This window comes from Haemorhous mexicanus, chromosome 12 (genome assembly GCF_027477595.1).
Source record: "Haemorhous mexicanus isolate bHaeMex1 chromosome 12, bHaeMex1.pri, whole genome shotgun sequence".
NCBI lineage: Eukaryota > Metazoa > Chordata > Aves > Passeriformes > Fringillidae > Haemorhous > Haemorhous mexicanus.
The window spans coordinates 4811354-4830431 of record NC_082352.1 but is presented as its reverse complement, the minus strand read 5'-3'; the positions used below and the strand labels follow the sequence as shown (position 1 = coordinate 4830431).

Here is a 19078-nt window from a genome sequence, read left to right as displayed (position 1 = left end):
TAGGTGCACTACTTGCCTATTTTTGCTTGTTGTTAAAGCTGAGTTGTAAGCTTTTTGTTTTATTAAATGTATTGTTTTATTTTTGTGTTGCCTTACTATTCAAACTAAAATGAGACCATTCTCTCCATTGGTGTCTGTGTCCTTTAAGTTGCCCTGACAATTGGCAAAACAGTTCTGCATGAAGTGTTGAATCTGAAAGAATTGGTTCTTATCTCTGCATCATCTCTCTTAGTTCTTTCCAGAAGAACTCATCAAATCCTAGTTCTTTGCAGAACTAGGTGCTAAGTGGCTTTGTGCATTTTCACAGATGAAGCAGCCAGGTGATGTAGACAATGACCATGCTGGCAACAGGCACATAATGGCAGACCTTGAGCTGACCCATGTTTTGTCCCACAATAGTAAAGGTAAGAGGGATGAGAATTGGGACCAGAATCTGAACACCCTTATACCGCAGACATGTATGTATGATGTATATATTTCTCATGTGTTTGTATCACTCCACTCGTTCTCTTAATCCTCTCCTTCTTCTCTTTCTGCATCTTATGAAAAAATAAGTGAATATAAGAAATCCCATCAATAGTCTTGTCTTAGGCCACTAGGAATAGTCCCAGTTTGGGAAATTAATTTCTTTCTGGGGTACCGGTTATGTATGATTCCATACCCAAGACAGGAATCTGGCTGCTCTCTGGAGAGACAGTGTTTCTTATCTCTGATTTTACAGACCTTTTGGCTATATGGTGGTAGCAGTTCACAAGACATCTTTTGTCCCAGAGAGACCTCCAGGCTTACAAGCAAAAGCATGTTAGAATTATACTGTATGAAGGGAGAAGTATGCATCAACTCCTGCTGCTGCTCAAGGTGGGTTTTTGAATTCTGAACCTGACATAACAGGAACATTTCTGTTCCTATTGTTGGTGGCTTTTAATATTAAGCTTAGATCGTGATCAGAAAGACAGAAAGATTTTGTAGGTAATCCTGACAGCCTGTAGCTTTATGTCAATAAATTCCACTGCAGTGATTTAGTTGAGTTAGTATCATCCTTTATTTCTGAAGATTACAGTTCTTAATGAGCAAATATCTGCCTACTCTAAGCAAGTACTAGGTGAGGAGTGAGGAAACATGATCATAGGTCGAGTATTTTTTTCCACTCTCTCTCCAAATAGTATTTGTGGGGAGAGGAAAAAAAAAAAGATTGCAAATTACAAAAATAGGGCATGAGGCACAGTAGCAGCAGCGATGTGACTCTGCATTGAGACTGTTACAAATTTACTAGATGGAGTAGATTTCCTTACCAAGAAATTTACCGAGGAACAATAAAAGGATCTGAAAAGGGCACACAAACTTAGTATCAGGACTTTGGATAAGCAGGATTTGTTTGCTGTAGGTGCAGTGCTCCACTGCTGCTTCTTCAACTTAGAGGTATTAACTGCACCTATTAATGGCAGCATTATCTTCACTGAAATCCCATTTACTATTAAATAACTAATATGCTTTGCCTGTTCTGCTGTGAAATCACATTGGAAACAAGACACTGTAGTTTATGTGGAAACTAAGACCAAACATGGGCAAAATGATCACTTTTCCCAGCCAATGCCTTGCCTTTAACCGCGATGGACAGATAAAAGTCTGGGTATTTAAGAACAATATGTGTTATCTCTTTATTTTCCAGTCCTTTAAAAAAAGAAAATGAGCACTTTGGAGAAGCTGAGGCAATGCCTCAGGGGCTGACCTTCAGGTGACACTTTTGTCAACTGATACAGCCCTGAGTTGGCAGGATGAATATTCAGGGAGGCATTCCCATTGAATGCAAGCTAAGGCAGAGATGAGTTTCTCTTACTGTTTGTAAAAATATGGGATTTTTATACTTTCTGTGCTTATGATTTTTGGTTTTTTTCTTTATTGTGATTTTTAAAACCCTTTAAATGAGTCGAGTTTTTGCTTTTTGCTTTCATATATCGATTATACAAATTTTAGTCTGAAGTTCCCGTGACTTGCATGACTTAAAAGTAATTACCAAATCTATTTGAAGAAGTGGTCTTAAATAATACAACAAAAGACATAACAAGACACTTCCATGCCTGATCTTCTCGATGAACCAATACTAGATGTTGAAAACTATGTATTGGAAAACAAAACCCTGAAATCCACCTCTGGCTTTAGGGCTCAATTTCAGCCTTACATCCATTGCAAATATGTGAACTTTCATTCAAAAATGCAGTTTCTTTTTTTTTTTTTTTTAACCAGAGAGATTTCTGTAAAAAATTATTTGAAACGTAAGCTACTCAGTTCTACTAATATTTTAATTTATTGCAATTTAAAAAAAAAGACATTGGAATTAATGTCTTATTTAACAGCTACAAATAGCAATTGTCACCTGTTTTAATAATTGTAAATGAGAGAGTTTATCACGGAGAAGGAAATGCCACTGGGATGCAAAAGTAATTCTAATCTCAGAAAAGCCTTAACGGAAAAAAGCTCAGTATTTGATTACCTCAACTCTTTGAACTGATCAGACAAAAGACCCAAAAGATTTTCTGTGAGCATTGTGCAAAAAAGGTTTAGTTAAGCCGGTGTGTTAAGTCGAAGTCACACAGTATCACTGTTCAGGAACAATTCTTTCCTAAACAAAGAGAAACAGCAAATCCGCTAACACCTCGTTTGCCGCTGTGGGTTGTAGCCAAGTGCTCTGTACTGATGAGAAAAGACAATGCACGGAGAGTGTCTGTGGCTTCTACTATATTGTTTCTAAGTGAATTAGGGACCTGAATGAAACAGAGAACTCCCTATTTGCACGGAACCACCTAAATATTTCTCATGGAAACCTGAAGTCACGTGAAACTCCGGCAGTTTCACTGTGAAAGAAACCAGTTCCATGTAAACAAATGAGGAGAAATACTGGGATGGAGCATACACAGAAGTCTTACCTGTTAAGGGAAGGAATATCTGAAAACTGTGTTCTGATTTATTTTCAAGGATTTCAGAGAAACTGGTGATACTTTAAAAAGTTGTGGACTGATAGAATCTTCAGTGCAAATTGAAGCGTTTGGTTTGGGTTTTTTTTTTGGGGGGAAAGGGGATAACAGTGGAAATCAAATCCAAATTTTGAACACTTGGAACCTACCGGTGAATACTGGTCTTTGTACAAAATACATTCAGGAAACGTTTCTCTCTCGATACAGGACTTCCCAAGGAGGTTCAGAGATTCCTGAAAGCCTTCGGGGATGAAGCTCTTGGAGGGAAGGTTTGAACACTCAGACTTCTGCCCCGATTTCTGAGCAAACTCTTCAATAGTGCGTAAGACAACGTGGTTAGGCAAATTTTGCCGTGTATTTGCTTAAGTGTACAATGAAATCCGCAACTCCGTTGATTTTGATTCAGGGTGGACTCTGCTTTACACCTTGATTTAGATGAAAGCTGTTCGTCAAGAGTCATTGCTGCCCTTTTCCTAACTCTGAGTCTGAGGAGGGCTGCGCTCGATGATTCAGGGAGTTACCGCATGGCTGCTGACCACCGGGAGTTTGACTAATATTATGCGGCGTGGGCAATTTCTAAAGACACCAGTCAGCGTTTCGGACCGACGGTGTGGATTCGCACACGGTAGCTCCGCAGAGCTCCTGGACCGCTGGGGCTTTTCCAGCCAAACACTGCTGAGCTGGAGGGACCGGCTGCGGCCCCCGCCTGCCCTCCCTCAGAGCGGGCACCGAGAAGGGCCCGCAGGGCCGCGCCGTGCTCGGCGGGCAACCCCAACGCCGCCGTGAGGCCGGGAGGCGCCGAGGGGCTCCGGGAGGCGCTGAGGGGCTCCGGGAGGCGCTGAGGGGCTCCGGCCGCCGCCGCCGCTCCCGTCCCGGCGGCGCAGGGCGGTGCCGGTGCCGGGCGCTGCGCGGCTCCGCCTCCTCTTGTGACACCGCCCTGTCCCGCGCGGCCACCGTCGGGTAAGATGGCGGCGGAGAGCAGCGACAGCGAGGAGGAGGACTTGGTGAGCTATGGAAGCCCACTGCAGCCCCTGCAGGAGGGTAAGGGACCCCCGGGAGGCTCGTCTGCTCCTCCTCCTCCTTCTCTCTGTCAGTGCGTTGTGCGAGCGCTGGAGAGCGGCCCGGCGTGAGGCGCTGGGGCCGGGGTATCCCCAAGGGCCTGCGCGCTCCGGTCCGGTTCGGTTCGCGGCTGAACGCCGCCCAGCCCTTACTCTGAGGGGCTGTGGCGTGTGTGCCCAGCGCAGACCTGCTTCCCCCGCTCCTGCTGCCTGGGGCCTTGCTCGGCAGCCGTGCTGGCCTGCGGGAGGACGGCCCAGCCCAGGGCGAGCGGGGAAAGAAAGGCCTCGGCACCACAGCGGCTGCGGCTGTGGCTGCGGTACCCCGCGGCTTGTGCCGGCTGCTCCGGGTGCACCTGGGTGCCAGTGTTTGCTTCTGTCCTCCCCACCCCCCAAAAAACCCCCCAGTACAGTTGAAGCATATGGAGTTATGCTAATCTGACCGTCTGATGCTTATATGGTTGAGGTGGACAGGACCAGGACTAATGTACAGTTATGACTCCCAAGTCTGTGCCTCTTTATTCAAGAAATATTGTTAAAAACAGGTAAATGTTTGTGTCAAAGTCTATGGATTTTGTGTTTTGTTTCAGTTATTACACTCTTGATGTGTAACTTCTTAAGCAATTACTGAAGTGAAGAAATCCTGCCAGAGGTCTTGCATACATTAAAAGCTTCCTTTCACAAGAAAAAATCCAGTGTTCTCAGAAGTCAGTAGAACTGCGGATTTTGATGTGAAAACTTCATGCTTTTGCTTTATCAATGGTGTATATGAATAGCTAGAGTGGAGTGGAAATAAATGAAATGTGGTGATTTCCCTGTCAGGGTGGCTAGTGTTTGATCCTGTTCTTACTTTCAGGGAAGAAACAGCCTCTGGAGGAAGTGGGAAATTGTTCCTTCATGTAAAGTTGTGTCTTACTTACTGATTTATTTGATTGTAGGTGAACGAATTAAAAAGCCAGTTCCTCTTCAAGAGCAGACTGTTAAAGATGCAAAGGGACGATACCAGCGTTTCCATGGTGCATTCACTGGTGGCTTTTCTGCTGGCTACTTTAACACTGTTGGTACAAAGGAAGGTCAGATATTTTGCTGTCTTCTGGGAATGGTTATATTGAGAACCATAATGTCATGCTAGTGAAAACAAATTAACTGTCACTAAGCATTTTTGTTCCTGCTCTTCCTTATACTGTGAATAGTTGAAATAGTATTGCTGTAGTTATTTCTCCCTGAGTTTCTGGACTGTAATTTTACAAATATTTCTTTGATATGTACTTAAGATGTAAGGTTGAAATGTTTTAATTTTTTTTAATATTGTGTTTTCTTAAGTACCTTACTTTAATATTTGCCTTCTTTAAAGGATGGACACCATCAGCTTTTGTGTCATCACGGCAGAAGAGAGCAGACAGAACTGTTTTTGGACCAGAAGACTTCATGGATGAAGAGGTAAATTTAGAAAGGAATTGAAAACTTGTGTAAATAGTTGCCATGACAGCAAAAATTGAAGGATTCTTGAAATTACTTATTGTTTACAGTGTTATCCTATGAGGTTATAAAGACTATTTCATAGGTTCACTTAAGAAGCTCCTCTAATGTCAGTATTAAAAAAATAAAACCAGAACTCAACCTTTTAACTTTAAAATTCTTTTGAAACTGTTTAAGCTATTTCCACTAAATTTACTGAAAAAACAACTGCATAAGTGATTTGAGAAAATTAGCAAACATGAAGGTCATATGCCATTTTCATTACTTTACTAAGAATTTTTAGTAAGTAAGAATTTGAAGAATGTTTAATCTAAATGTTCTCATTTTGTGTATATTTCCAGGATCTTAGCGAATTTGGGATTGCACCAAAAGATATTACAACTACAGATGATTTTGCATCTAAAGCTAAAGACAAAATAAAGGAGAAAGCTAGACAGATTGCAGGAGTAGTTGCTCCCATTCCAGGAACCACTGCATTTGATGATTTAATTGGACCATCTAAGTAAGTAAATTTACCTGAAAGTTTGCCAAACCATTCATTTCACTTAGAAGTGTTGTATTGCTTAGATAAGTAATGTTTCACCACCTAATTGTGAGACTGGAAGATCCTGCAGTGGTACATTTCCTAAGGGCCTCCACCTGGATTTTTGTTTTGAATGTGCAGACTTGCACCAAGTAAACATTTATAAACTGACAGGTATTGTGTATGCAAATAGTAACACTTTCAGATTTGATTTTAAAGCAGGATATAAAACTAGAAGTTCAACTATTATATATGTACATTATTTATCAACAGTTAAGAAAGGTGTGGTTTGAAGTAATTTTGGGTTTTGTTTAATTTTTTTTTTCTTTTTAGAATAACAGTTGGGGTTGAACTGTTACGAAAAATGGGCTGGAAAGAAGGACAAGGAATTGGCCCACGAGTCAAAAGAAAGCCACGCAGACAGAAACCTGGTAAGTTCAGGGAAGTTCCTGAGCTAATTAACTTTCTTGTTAGTAGAACGTTAACATTCAAAAACTGATTAGAAAGTTGATTTTAAACCCTTTTTTTATAAATGTAATGTGATGTTATGATGTCTCTCACAGATCCTACAGTGAAGATTTATGGTTGTGCATTGCCACCTGGACTGTCTGAGGGTTCTGAGGTATTGAACAGAAAAAGTGGTCTGTTGGCTTATGTAAGAATATGTGATAACAAATTAAAAAAACAAAACAACTTCTTTAATGTCCTCAAACAGTATTTTAAAATGCATTTTCAAATCTTCTTAAAAGTGTTTATAAATACTTGCTGTGCTTAATGTGAAGAAAAGTTTTAATATATAAATTTCTGCTTTTGCTATGTAAGAAGGTTTAGTTCATACACAATTCAGGAAATGCAAACTTGCCTAGGCTCGTGTGAGGTGAATATTTTAAAAGCTCAACATACAGAACTTTTAGTCATATTTGCTCTCATAAACTTTCATTTTGTACAAGGATGAGGAGGATGAATACCAGCCAGAGAATGTGACCTTTGCACCTAAAGATGTAATGCCTGTAGACTTGACTCCAAAAGAGAATGTCCATGGACTTGGCTATAAGGGTTTGGACCCCTCTCAAGCCTTGTTTGGAGCATCTGGAAGAGAACACCTGAATCTTTTCACAGGTGGTTCTGAAGAAACAAGCAATTTACTTGGTGATCTGAGACGCAGTAAAGGAAGAAAACTAGGTATTACAGGTCAGGTAAGGACATTTTTTAATGCATTTTATCATTAGTGCAGTAAATTCCCATCAATTTTGTTGTAAGTTAAAAGCTCCTAGTCATTGTAATATTGTAAGAAATGTTAAGTGTGGCTTGAGAATAGGATTTTTTTAAAACTTATTTTGAAGATGTTGAAAAATCCTTAGAACTCTCAAATGTCTTTACTTACCGAGACTGTAAAAGACAACTATAAAACTATCTGACTGAGTAGCTGAATGGAAAAATGTTCTGAGTAGCTGAATGGGAAAATGTTCTGTATTACTTTGATTAGATAAAGTTAATTTTCGGTGTGTTTTTAGTTTATGTTTTTTGTCTGTTGTACTTTCAATAATGCTGTAGCTGTGAGCTAGAGAGGTTTTGTGTTGCTCCAGAGTATTTGTAGTTCTTATCTAGAAGCACTGTCAGTTTATATTTTCTGGGAATTCTACTTCATTTCCCTGTTAACTGACATATTTTCTTCCTTTTGAGAGCTTAACCTGCTCTTAGTCAGATTGCATGTGTTATTTTGGTGGAACTAGTCTGCTGTCCTTGTCTTGTGCACACCAAACTTGCTGTCCCTCCCTGCCAAGGGAGTGGAATGTGTTTGATTTTGTTGCTCACTCAGGTGTGGGGGTTTTTTCCACATCAGTTTCTGTGGTGCAACTGTACTTTTTTCACAATGTATCTATATTTGTATTGTAGACTTTATATAGATGAATAGATGTCCATGTAGATGTGTTCTGGTATGTGACTTAAAAGTTTTCCCACTTTTGAGTTACTTAAAATATGTATTTTAGGCTTTTGGTGTAGGAGCTCTGGAGGAAGAAGATGATGATATTTATGCAACGGACACGCTGTCAAAATATGATACAGTTCTGAAGGATGAGGAGCCTGGGGATGGCTTGTATGGCTGGACAGCACCAAAACAGTATAAATCAAAAAAAAGTAAGAATTGTGGGTCTCTTTAAAGAGTGAGTGTAATGTGGGGGAAGAAAAAAAAAAAAAAAAAGAAAAGAAAAGTAGTCTGTATTTACCACATATTGTAATTTTCAGCTTTCATATCTGAAAATTCAACTAGTCCTCCTTCTATATTGAGATGTTCAATTACAGAAATAATTTCTAAAGTCTTCCACTAATCCCAGTGTAGATTAAACGTTCAAAACATATTTTCAGAGGGACAATATGTGCTGCTTTGTGAGAAACAGCCTTCAGTTTCACTGAAGAAAACAAGTGATTGTGAACCACAGTTACAAAATATGGCCCAACACTTAAAAAGAGAACTTTTTTTTTTTTTAGATGAACTTCTGTATTTTCAGATAATTTTTGTAAATTGTATCTTGGTACCACTTTATTTTTACTGCACTGTGTGAGTGCATGAAATACTGTTGTAATTTCTGGAGCAGCTGTTTATGTTGGTTGTACACATCAATGGCACTGATGGTGTTGGCTGTGCTCAGTATGGATACTGCTGCTTCACTGTAAGCCATGTTCAACCTTCAGCAGTCACTCTGGGAGTAGTTTTTAGTTGTATAATACTAATCCAGAATCAGAACCCTTAATTTTAAATGAAAGGTGGTGAAGACAAACTACAATTATGACTCATAATATACAGTGACGTTTGGAAAATATTCAGAAAAAAAATTGCCTAACATGCATGTTTTAAATATTATATCTATGATCATTTTGTAGGGCCTGAAAGAGATTTTAAATATATAGGCAAAGTCCTGGCTGGTTTTTCCTTGGCATCAAAACCATCAGCTCCTGTCAAGGTAAGCAGATAGTGATATTTTATGTTTTAAGAATAACAGCATTCATTATGTGAACTGTGTGGACTCTACTGCTTCTTGGTGTTTTTCTGCTCTTAGAAATAAATGTTTTGGTCAGCAGTAAAAATGGCTGAATGAACAAAATTATAGCACTGGAGGCTGTTCAATATAAACCTAAAATTTATAAGACTCCTGAGGGTATTTAAAGTTTGCCTGAGTACTGGGTTTGAACAAATTCCTTCCACACTATTCACTGCTACTTTCCATGAAGTTGGAGGAATGGTTTAATTTAACTTAAAAAATAAATAAAAAATTACATATTTTGGTTCTAGATCTTTCATATGTAACATTCAGTTTTCTGTAAAAAGCAGGCCTCATGCTTCGTCCACTTTGCTATTTTGGTGACAATTTAATTTCTTAGTCCAATCTTCAGGTTTACATAATTCATGCCATATATACTTGCATAAACTAGAATGACAAACAATTGTATGTCAGGGTCCTCTTTCTAAGGAAGACTATTTGTGTGGTACATAAAATCCCATCCTATAGGGAGCACAGAGCTAACCCTTTAAGTGACAGCTTGAATGAAGAACGTGGGGAAAAGCACTTTGAAAGATGGTAAAATATAGTAAGCATGGAAGTATTCAGTTGTACAATTGATTAAATCATTTGACTTCTGTTTAAAAAATTAATAAGCAATGTTAAAAGGTGTTTTCTCAAATAAAAGCAGTGCATCCTAAGACTTGTTAATTATTCTGTCACTTAATGTGCACATTTTCATATTTTTTCATAGCTGTAAATATATTGGCAATCTGTTTGTTCCCAGTTTGTATTACAGTGCCACTTACTGCTCTGTAGGAACTGGGAGCTTGTACTATCTGTTTCTCCTGCTAAGATGTAAATTGAGGAGTTCTTAGGTTGAGCTTTTTCTGGAACACATTTGTAAGTGTTGCATACAAGGTTGTCTCTCTCTCTCAGTGGGTTTTTGTTTTGTTGCCCCTTTCCCCCCAGATTTATCCCCCACCCAGCCTGCCACGAAGTTACAGACCAGTCCATTACTTTCGACCTGTGCTGCCAGCTGGGAATGAAAGCTGCCATTTGCAGAAGGCATTGGAGGAGTCAGCTGGGAAGCTGGAGAGTGACCCAGCACACCACAGCAGGCATGCTTTGAATGCAGCTCAGAGGAGAGAACAGCTTGGAGAGACTGAGCTGAAAGGTGGGAAGATACATGACCATGTCTTGCTTGTGTTTCAAGCACGTTTGTATGTTCAGTTATAGAACAGTAAGGATTTACTCTGGCCTTGAGTGCTGATTTCCTAACACAAACATATCAAATCTAGTTACCATTTCATTGTTCAGGTTCATCTCAGCAGGTGAATTGTTGATGTAACTGTCTGTATTTTCATTTACTTGAATATTTTAAAGACAAAAAGTATGTGTTGGATTTGTTTGGGAGGTTGTGACCTTTTATGAATATAATAGGCTGTGATAATTTTTTCTGTAAAATCTTTTACTGAAATACATTCAGATATACTAAGAAGATAATTTGTAACTGTGGCTCATATTTGTATCTACAGTGGTAAACTTTATTAAGTTATATGTAAATAGCATAAAAGATGTAATGGTGTCCAAATTTTTATTTGCCATGTATGCCATTTTATTGTTAATTTCTGCTTTAAGAGCATTTTATCTGAATTTATACACATGTGGTAGGGATTTTTCCTCAACTAAAGTAGAAGAAATAGTTCTAGTAATTTTTCATTTCTCTTTATCTTAACTGATTTCTCTTCACTGCTTTTTTCTGCTTAGGTCCAGCTCCTTCTGTTTTGGAATATCTGTCTGAGAAAGATAGAGAAAGACTCAAACAAGTGAAACAAGCATCTGAACAACAAATGAAAGCAAAACCAGTGTCTCAGCAGTCACCAAATAGCAGATTGCAGTTGGCCTCCCCAGAAGATGCTGCTCACAAATGGCAGATGCTGCTGGGAGGGCAGTTAACAAATGCTGGTTCTAGTGACTTCAAACCATTTGCAAAAAATCCAGAAAAACAAAAAAGATATGAAAATTTTGTGAAAAGTCTTAAACAAGGAGAAAAAGGTAAAATATTTCTTGATTAATTTTTTCTTTCCCCTCTCCCCCCCTTTTTATTTTTTTTTCCCAGTGCATTTTATATTCACTATGAGTGCTCTTCCTGAATTCCACAGCATTTCTCCTTTTACTTCTTTTCAGGACCAATGTCAACAGAAATCTTTACTGATACTTAGTCATGTTGATTTCAAGAGAACTGCTCAGTTACTCAGTTGTCAGCAGGTCTTGATTTTAGGCATTACATTTCATACTTCTGTGATGTAGTAGAAGTTAAATTCTACTTCATTTCCTGGATTTCCCTTATTTCATTTGCCAAGGTACATTTAAGCTTTGGTCAGTGGAACAAGCCTTTTAATTTAGTTTCTCTTAGAGGAGACTGACAGATCATATAAAGGCAGTAAGAGGATTGGGTAGAATCAGAAGAAAACCCATTCCCTCTGCTCCAGGGGAGGGTAAGAACCCTGAAGTGAATGAAGTATTTCACTCTTGTCAAAGCTTGTATTGTATGTCCTTCAGACACTCAAACTACTGCTGTCACTTATGTTCTTCCCAGAAAAATTTATGACTGTATAAACACAGCATCCATGCAGAGCTCTTACTCACCAAGAAAACATCCAACCTGCTTCATCATCTCTTTTCATGCTGTTTCAGGCTCCTTCCATTTTGTTTAGGTTTTTGATATTAAATTATACTGTGGTGTATATTAGATTAAACTAGGTACTTGGGATACTTTGTGGTGAGTTCTGCAGTTCTGTGATTTTTCTGTGAGGCATGAAAAGCTGAACTTGATCTAGGGAGTTCATCATCAGCCCATGACTTTAAATTGCCTTGAAATGAACTTCAAAAAAAAGGGTTGGGTTTTTTCCCAATTTTGAAGTATGCAGGGGCTACTGGGGAAGAAGAAAATGGACTCCAGGGAAATTTGACAGAGGAAAGCATATGGTGACAGGTGGAAAACCTAGGTTTGTTGTTTTAGTTGTGATTTGGGATTTTTTGGGGGTTTTGTCTTTTTTTAAGTCCTTTTCATTATATAAAAGAAATATTTTCTGGTCAGTAGCCTCTTCTGGTTACTGCATTGGGACAGACTCCTTGAGCTTTGAATCCATAGCTCAGTTCAGGACTTGGATTTTCCCCAGGTAAAGTTGAATATTCCCAGTTCTGACTGTGTTATGACTGTAAGTGCCTCCCTAGTCATTATGATGAAAATGTAGAAATGTGTAAATAACTGGAATGGTTAGAGGTCTGTTGTACTGTGAGTGTATTTGCTTGGCTGGTGTTATTTCCTCTTCCTTCTGGGAGACAAACTGAACCTGTTGCTGTAAACTTGTGTGCAAACTCTGTATTTACCAGTGGGCACTTCATAGACCAGAAAGCAAGTTACCAAAGCATAGCCAGGCTTAAATTCTTTGTTCTATGTTTTTGTTATTTGATAAAGCTTTGGGTTATACTTTTTGTTTTAATCACCTGTTAAATCCATTAAGTATTTTGAACATTCTTTAAAGGGCAACGAGTAAGGAATCAGTTCTACAAGTAAAATTACTTAAAATATCAATTTTGCATTTGGCAAATGCTGTCAGTCTTGCTGTCTTGAAAAACTACCTCCATTTATCAGAGAATAACACAGTTGAGGTTAGTACTGAAGCAGACTTGCTCATGACCTTATTTTTTGTTTGAAAGGTGTTGACCCAAAGCACGCTGCCATCTCTGCTAAGCATTTCTCTCCTCATCCTACAGGAGAAAGACTGGAGCGCTTTTTTGACCAGAATATGACGGAGTGGGAGCGAGGCAGAGAACAGGAGGAGTTCTTCCGTGCAGCAATGTTCTACAGGTCCTCAAATTCCACACTCTCATCCAGATTCACCCGGGCCAAATATGAAGATGATGTTGACAAAGTTGAAGTCCCTCGAGACCAAGAGGTATTTGCTGCCTACTGTCTTTTAATCCATTGGAGCTGCAGTCGTTGCCTTAGCCCTGACTTCTTCTTTTAAACTCTCATGAAGATATGTCACTGTTTTGTTGCCCTTCTGTTTAGCAGCTTTTAAAAACACAGAGTAGTCTTTGTTAAACAGCATTTAAATATTGATGGATTTGTCCTGTTCATAAATCTTACAACAGTTCAGTGAGGTTTTTTGTGAGTGGAAATTCTGCTGTTAATTCTGTAAATTAAAGAGTGTAAATTCTGCACATTGAAACTGTATATAAAATACATTTTATATCTCTCTTTAAAAAAATTATTTATCAGCTATAAACGTTTGACTTTTTCAGAATGATATTGATGATAAGGAAACAGCTGTGAAGATGAAGATGTTTGGCAAACTCACAAGAGACAACTTTGAATGGCATCCTGATAAGCTGCTGTGTAAAAGATTTAATGTTCGTGATCCATATCCTGAGTAAGATAATTCATACTTATATTTTTAAAACTTTTTATTATTTGAGTTTTTCAGTTGCTTGTAGAAAATCTGGCTTGATGTTTTCTTGTGTCATAAGGTTATACAGAACTGCCCAAAGTTTTTATTTGTGTCATGAGGTATGGTGACCTCTGATAAAATAGCATGCATTTGAAGGACTACTGTAGGAGTTTAGGGTTGTTGTAGCTAATTTGAGAACTTTTCTGTGTTTAAAACAATAATCAGCAAACAATTTTATTTCCCTCTAGTTCTTCTGTAGTGGGTTTGCCAAAAGTGAAACGAGACAAGTATTCTGTTTTTAATTTCTTAACTGTGCCTGAGCCCACCACATCTGTAACTCAAGCAACAAAGGAAAAGATCCAAGAGAGTAACAGTCTCAACAGTAAGTTTGTTGTTACTTTATTAATTTAGCTATACATGAGATAATAGTACAGAAAAGGCATCTTTGTCATTGAGAACCTAGCCACGTGATTTTTTTTATTTAAAAAACCCAAACAAAGGAACTGAAATAAAAATTCAGTGACATAAAAACTGAAGTTAGTGATATAAAGCTAATTTCTTCTACCTAAAAGACATTTATAGGTCGAGTATTCATTAGAAAGATTTTAAAAATGTCAAACTGAAGAAGCAGAGTAATGTTCTGCATTTCATGGCCTACTTGATTTTACAATTTGGCATGCAGGTGATTTGAATATTTTGGATATTTTAGAACCAAAGAAATCTTCAAGGTGGGATGTGTCAGATAAAGAGAAGGAGAAGAAAGATTCCATCAGTGAATTCATTAGTCTTGCTAGATCAAAAGCTGATGCTCAGCAGCAGCCCCCAGTGCCAGCCAAAGAAGAGTGTGGAACTGGGACAACTGAAACTCCTCCCTCTGTGGTGAGTTTAAAACAGGGTTTGAACTTAAAGGTAATAGCTGTAAACCTTGAAAACCCAGAAATAAGATGGGTTAATATATGAATTGTTTATATATGTTAATATGAATTGTTAATATATGAAAACAGATCAGTTTGCACAAGAGCCAGCTCAAGATGAGCCAAGGCATGAGATGGCACTTTGAAGAACTTTGAGGTTATAACTCTGGGATGCAAGATGTTTGCAGCTTAGCTCTGATTATACTTGAAGTAGGGCTTAAGAGAAGAAAAAATGTAGCCCAGTAGTCTGGGAACTAAATTCAGTAACTTTACCACTGCTCTGCTCACAGGCACAGAATGTATTTTTCTCCTTTCCATAGAAGAGAGTGCATATTCTGGGGAGAAAGGTGATGTTTTCCTTTTGCTTGAATTTAGTTTTATATAATTGAAGTTTGAATTAATGAATTAGAATTTAAAGTATCTGGGGATCCATTTTCACAAACTGCACTACTCTTTATAGGACACTGGCTTAGTTTCTCAGCATTTCAGAGCTTTACTGTTTGGGACTAAGATTGTTTATTTCACAGCTGTTGTGCCATCCAAATGGTTCATAAATAGCTGTCAGCATGCTTGAAGTTATTCCTTATCAGAGAGAGGTTGTTAGTTTCATTAGTGCTTACAGTTTGTTGTGATGCTATTTAGCAGGTAGCTGAGGAAGATAAGAATCAGGAGGAAGAAAGCAAACGACCACCCATGGACTTATTTAAGGCCATCTTTGTGAGCTCCTCAGATGAAAAATCATCTTCCTCTGAAGAAGAAGAGAGTGATGAAGAACAGCAACCAACTACTTCAGAAAGACAGTCAGAAACCACCAAGCAAGTTGACACAGCAGACACAACTTCCTCAAATTTACAAGGTAGTGCTTACTGGAAGTTCATTTTTATGCAACATAAAATAAATACCTTGTAAAAGTTCTATTTTTGAATCACACATTCTTGTACTGTTAGGACAGTGCTGTGCTCCTGTGCAGGTCATGTGAGATTGGTGGAGCTGGTCATGTAGAAAATGCAAACAATACAGCACTGAATAGGGCCTTGCATGTTACAGTGTTATTAGCATTGCCATGTACCTTTTGTGTGGAGTTTACAAGCAAACTGCTGCATGGAATGTGCCTGTTATACAGTGAGGGGCAGCAGAACATCCAGTGTAAGAACATACTGAAAATGAAAATACTTTGTTCACTTACTGTCACAGTTGCTTCTATTAACATGTAACTTGTAGTGTTTATTAACCTTACACATCTCATGGAGTTTTTTATTCATTCTGAGTAATGGAAAATAGTACTGTTACAAAAGGGAAGCAAACAAATAGACTAATAGCAAGTTAATTAATAATTTATAGTTTAAAAGGTTAATTTTGATTTAAAAGGAAAAAAAGCCCTACAGTATGTTGACATGTTTCAGAATGTCAGCTGCCCAGTTGGCCAAAGCACTCCATAGAGCTAGAGGATGCTGATCAGTTTGCTTTCTTAAAGGTTTTTAAAAGCCTCCTTGAACTTCCTTCAGCACTTCTTGGAAAAAATATTCATATAGCAAGTTTTGTTTTTTTTCATAGAAAGTGTGACTGCTACAGCTGAATCTGGCATTTCTTCATTGCCTACTTCAAAGCAGCAGGAGCTGGATGCAGCAGAGGAATTTGGACCAAAGTTGCCACCAGCTTTTTCTTCTGGTAGGTTCTGTAAGCATCTAGAATGTAAATTTTGCACATTGAAATTGTTATAAAATACATGGTATCTCTCTTTAAAAAAGCATTTGTGAATAGGCCATCCATCTCTTAAATGTGTGTTATGTAAACAGGCATCACCCAATGTTTTGGTGCCATGCTAAGACCCACAGCAGGAACCTCTTTGCCTGGATACCAGGTTTGTTTTAAGTCTCTAAAGGTAATGATAAAAAATAGAGGACAGCCTTGCAATTTCATTTTTTAACACATTGCAAAGGCATTTAATTACAATAAGGGATGTTGCAGGTGGGAGTTTTAGACATGTAATTTCCTTTTTAAAGTTAGGGGGTTTGTTTGTTTAACTGTCATATTTAGGTTAAAAGTAATACAGAATGTAATAACCAAATTAACCTGTTTTGGTCAGGGTATTTTTTTATTCTTTATGCATTTGCTTTGTACTTTAGGCACTACTTGGCAACAACAAACAGAGGTGCCAGCAGCTTTTCCTGGGCCTAGCAGGAAAGAAAAGCATAGGAAAATCAGAGAGAGGCACAAGACTAAGAAAGAACGCAAACGCAAAAAGGAAAAGGTAATAAATTTAAATACTGATTTCTGATTTATTGATTCTTTGATCTGCTTTTCAGAATGTTTTATTATTTATGTTTGGTTGTAGAAAAAAATATGTACTGGGACTAGAATTTAAGCAATAGAATTTTGTTGATGTTTTGAAACCAGAACATGATCCTGCTATGATGCTGCTTTTCCCATATGCACACATGTGACTACAGGTACAATATTGTGGGCAGTTTCATGTTCTGTGTGGAAGATGTCAGACACATTCTGGGAATTGTATTCATGGCTTAAATAACTGTAATGAAATGTCTGCTTTAGGGAGAGTTGAGTGCTTGGATTAAATGATTTTTGGTTTATGATTATTTTTTTTAAGCTTGGTCTGAGTAGTGGATAAGAGTCATTGATAGCTGTTCTGTTTTAGTTAAGCTTTGAGTCCATTCTGAAATGCACTTTTTTCTTTGGTTGACATTCAGAAAAATCCAAGTCTTTCACAAGGAGATAAAGGATTATTCCTGTTCTTTTTACAGAAAAAGAAGCACAAGAAACAGAAAAACAAAGGAAAACACAGGAATAAAAAATCAGAAAAAGACAGCAGCTCAGACACTACAGATAGCAGTGACAGCCTTAGTGATATGGACACCACAGGCTTGTCACCTAAAGAACTCCTTAGAAGGTAAGCAGAAAGGTTACTCAAACACTTGCACACTTACAGTGAATAACTAAAATATTCATTTAAGAGTTGTCATACTAGTGAACCTATTTGCAGCAAATGTGAATAAGCCAGTTTCTTTATGAAGATAAAATATTGCTCACTTTGGTGAGGAAAGGGTACAAATTTAGACATTTTAATCTAGAGGGTAATTAATTTTAGGATAGAAGCCTCTTAAGGTAAAGACCACTAAACTCACAGGCCTAGCAGAGCTAATGGACATTATAATTCAAGATGCCTGATATTTTTGGAAGGTATTTTGAATAGGAATTAAAAATGGAACTAGTGCAGGTAAAAATTCATATTTTCATTTATCTACTTCTGTTGATTTGGGAACATTGGAAGAAACATTTTCTGCTAGGATTCCATTCAGAGAGATCTGTTGTGTGGCACCAATGCTTCAGCAAGGGACAGTGAAGCAAGCAGAACAATGCTTGAGTCATGTACATGGCTTCTAAATTTAGACTGTGCTGTTGCATTTTTATAAACTAGAGACTTGAAGATAGTGCTAACATAAATGTGAAAACCAGAAAAGCACATTTCACAATAATTTGCACACACTTGAAGTAGAACAAGCCTAGCTGTCTCTGGTGCAGGTCATAGTCAGCTTCAGAAATGTCCCATGTGGAACAGTCACTGCAGTGGCTTCTGTTCAGTGTCCCTGGCTAGCTGAAGGAGAGGGCTCAGGGTGTTTGTTGAATACCACATCCATCTGCTCTCATGGCAGGGACTGGGGTCAAGCTGTGGAGTGGAACGGGCAGGTACCAGCTGGCATTTGAAGGGACTCTGCCTTCATTCCTTTGGAGCTGAGTGTCAGTTATGTGTTGGTGTTTTCATATCAAAAAACGAACTACTACTTGGGTTTCTGAATAGCTGAAATGTGGTTTTATGCATTTTGCACAAAATAGATTTTTTTGTACAAGCAGTTGTTTTGGAATTTTCACACTTGCATGTCTCTTATCACTGAGAAAATGTTTTGCTGATACAACTCAGATCTTTCTCTGCAACTAAGGCTTAAGAAACTGCTCAAGTAATGAAATGTTCCTAATGTGGTGTGTGACTGTTTAGTGTGACCTTTTTCCTTTTTCTCCTCCCTTTCAGATTAAAACAACTTCAGTATTGAGGAGCTGTCTTGTGTTCTTCAGTGTCGTGTGACTTGATCTCAAATTTTGATCTCCTCTGTGATGGTAGATCAGTGGTGTATAATGTGAAGCACTAGAGATATAGTATTCATATTGAATTTCTTTGAAAGTAAATGTGCATATGTTTATGATGTTCCAGGAGTACAAAATGTATGGGTTATAGAACATTGAAAAGACCCCTTTTTGGGCATAATAATCTGAAATACTGCAGGCTCTGTTTTATTTAATAAAACAGAGCATTTTAATAAACTTTATTATTACAAATAAGTTTTGTATAGTGATAATTTGTTATACCTAAGACCTCTAAAACACTGGAGAGTAAGTTTCAGTCTGAGTTAAGTTAGGAAGTTAAAACTAAAGCAATGTAAAATTTTTATTGGGTGCAAGTATTTTTATTGAATCTAATGTAGAATTTCACATTGCAGTTTTTGAGTATCCAGCTGTTATTTTTGCCTCTTCAAATTGTATAACATTTACTATAGCAGCTCTAAACCAATAACCTTTGACAGAATCACAGAATATGCTGAGTTGGAAGGGACCTTTCAGGATCATCAAGCCCAAGTCCTGGCCCTACACAGTTCATTTCACAT

The 19078-nt window shown here is 38.0% G+C and overlaps 1 protein-coding gene across 4 annotated transcripts; it reads left to right on the top strand.

The window, feature by feature from the left end:
* Window positions 1–3880: 3880 nt before the first annotated feature.
* GPATCH1 (G-patch domain containing 1) lies at window positions 3881–18755 on the top strand. Of its 4 annotated transcripts, none has more exons than XM_059856967.1 (20): window positions 3881–4013; window positions 4966–5100; window positions 5382–5467; window positions 5848–6008; window positions 6363–6460; window positions 6593–6651; window positions 6980–7225; window positions 8021–8168; window positions 8913–8992; window positions 10001–10205; window positions 10799–11086; window positions 12812–12993; window positions 13343–13470; window positions 13737–13870; window positions 14198–14367; window positions 15048–15258; window positions 15957–16070; window positions 16529–16653; window positions 17165–17310; window positions 18448–18755. In XM_059856967.1, exons 1-20 carry the CDS (start codon window positions 3938–3940, stop codon window positions 18467–18469), a joined length of 2814 nt encoding a protein of 937 aa, XP_059712950.1. In that variant the 5' UTR covers window positions 3881–3937; the 3' UTR covers window positions 18470–18755. The 4 variants fall into 4 exon arrangements, with proteins under 4 accessions (XP_059712950.1, XP_059712949.1, XP_059712951.1 ...); XM_059856966.1 differs by having other exon boundaries at window positions 15045–15258; XM_059856969.1 differs by having other exon boundaries at window positions 3926–3976; window positions 15045–15258.
* The last annotated feature ends 323 nt before the right edge of the window (window positions 18756–19078 follow it).

Excerpts from the sequence above, each read along its gene's own strand:
- GPATCH1 (XM_059856966.1), top strand. The coding sequence starts at position 3,938 with ATGGCGGCGGAGAGCAGCGACAGCGAGGAGGAGGACTTGGTGAGCTAT. Across the intron at positions 15,259-15,956 it reads AACTTCCTCAAATTTACAAG|AAAGTGTGACTGCTACAGCT; the intron begins GTAGTGCTTACT and ends TTTTTTTCATAG. Across the intron at positions 17,311-18,447 it reads CCTAAAGAACTCCTTAGAAG|ATTAAAACAACTTCAGTATT; the intron begins GTAAGCAGAAAG and ends CCTCCCTTTCAG.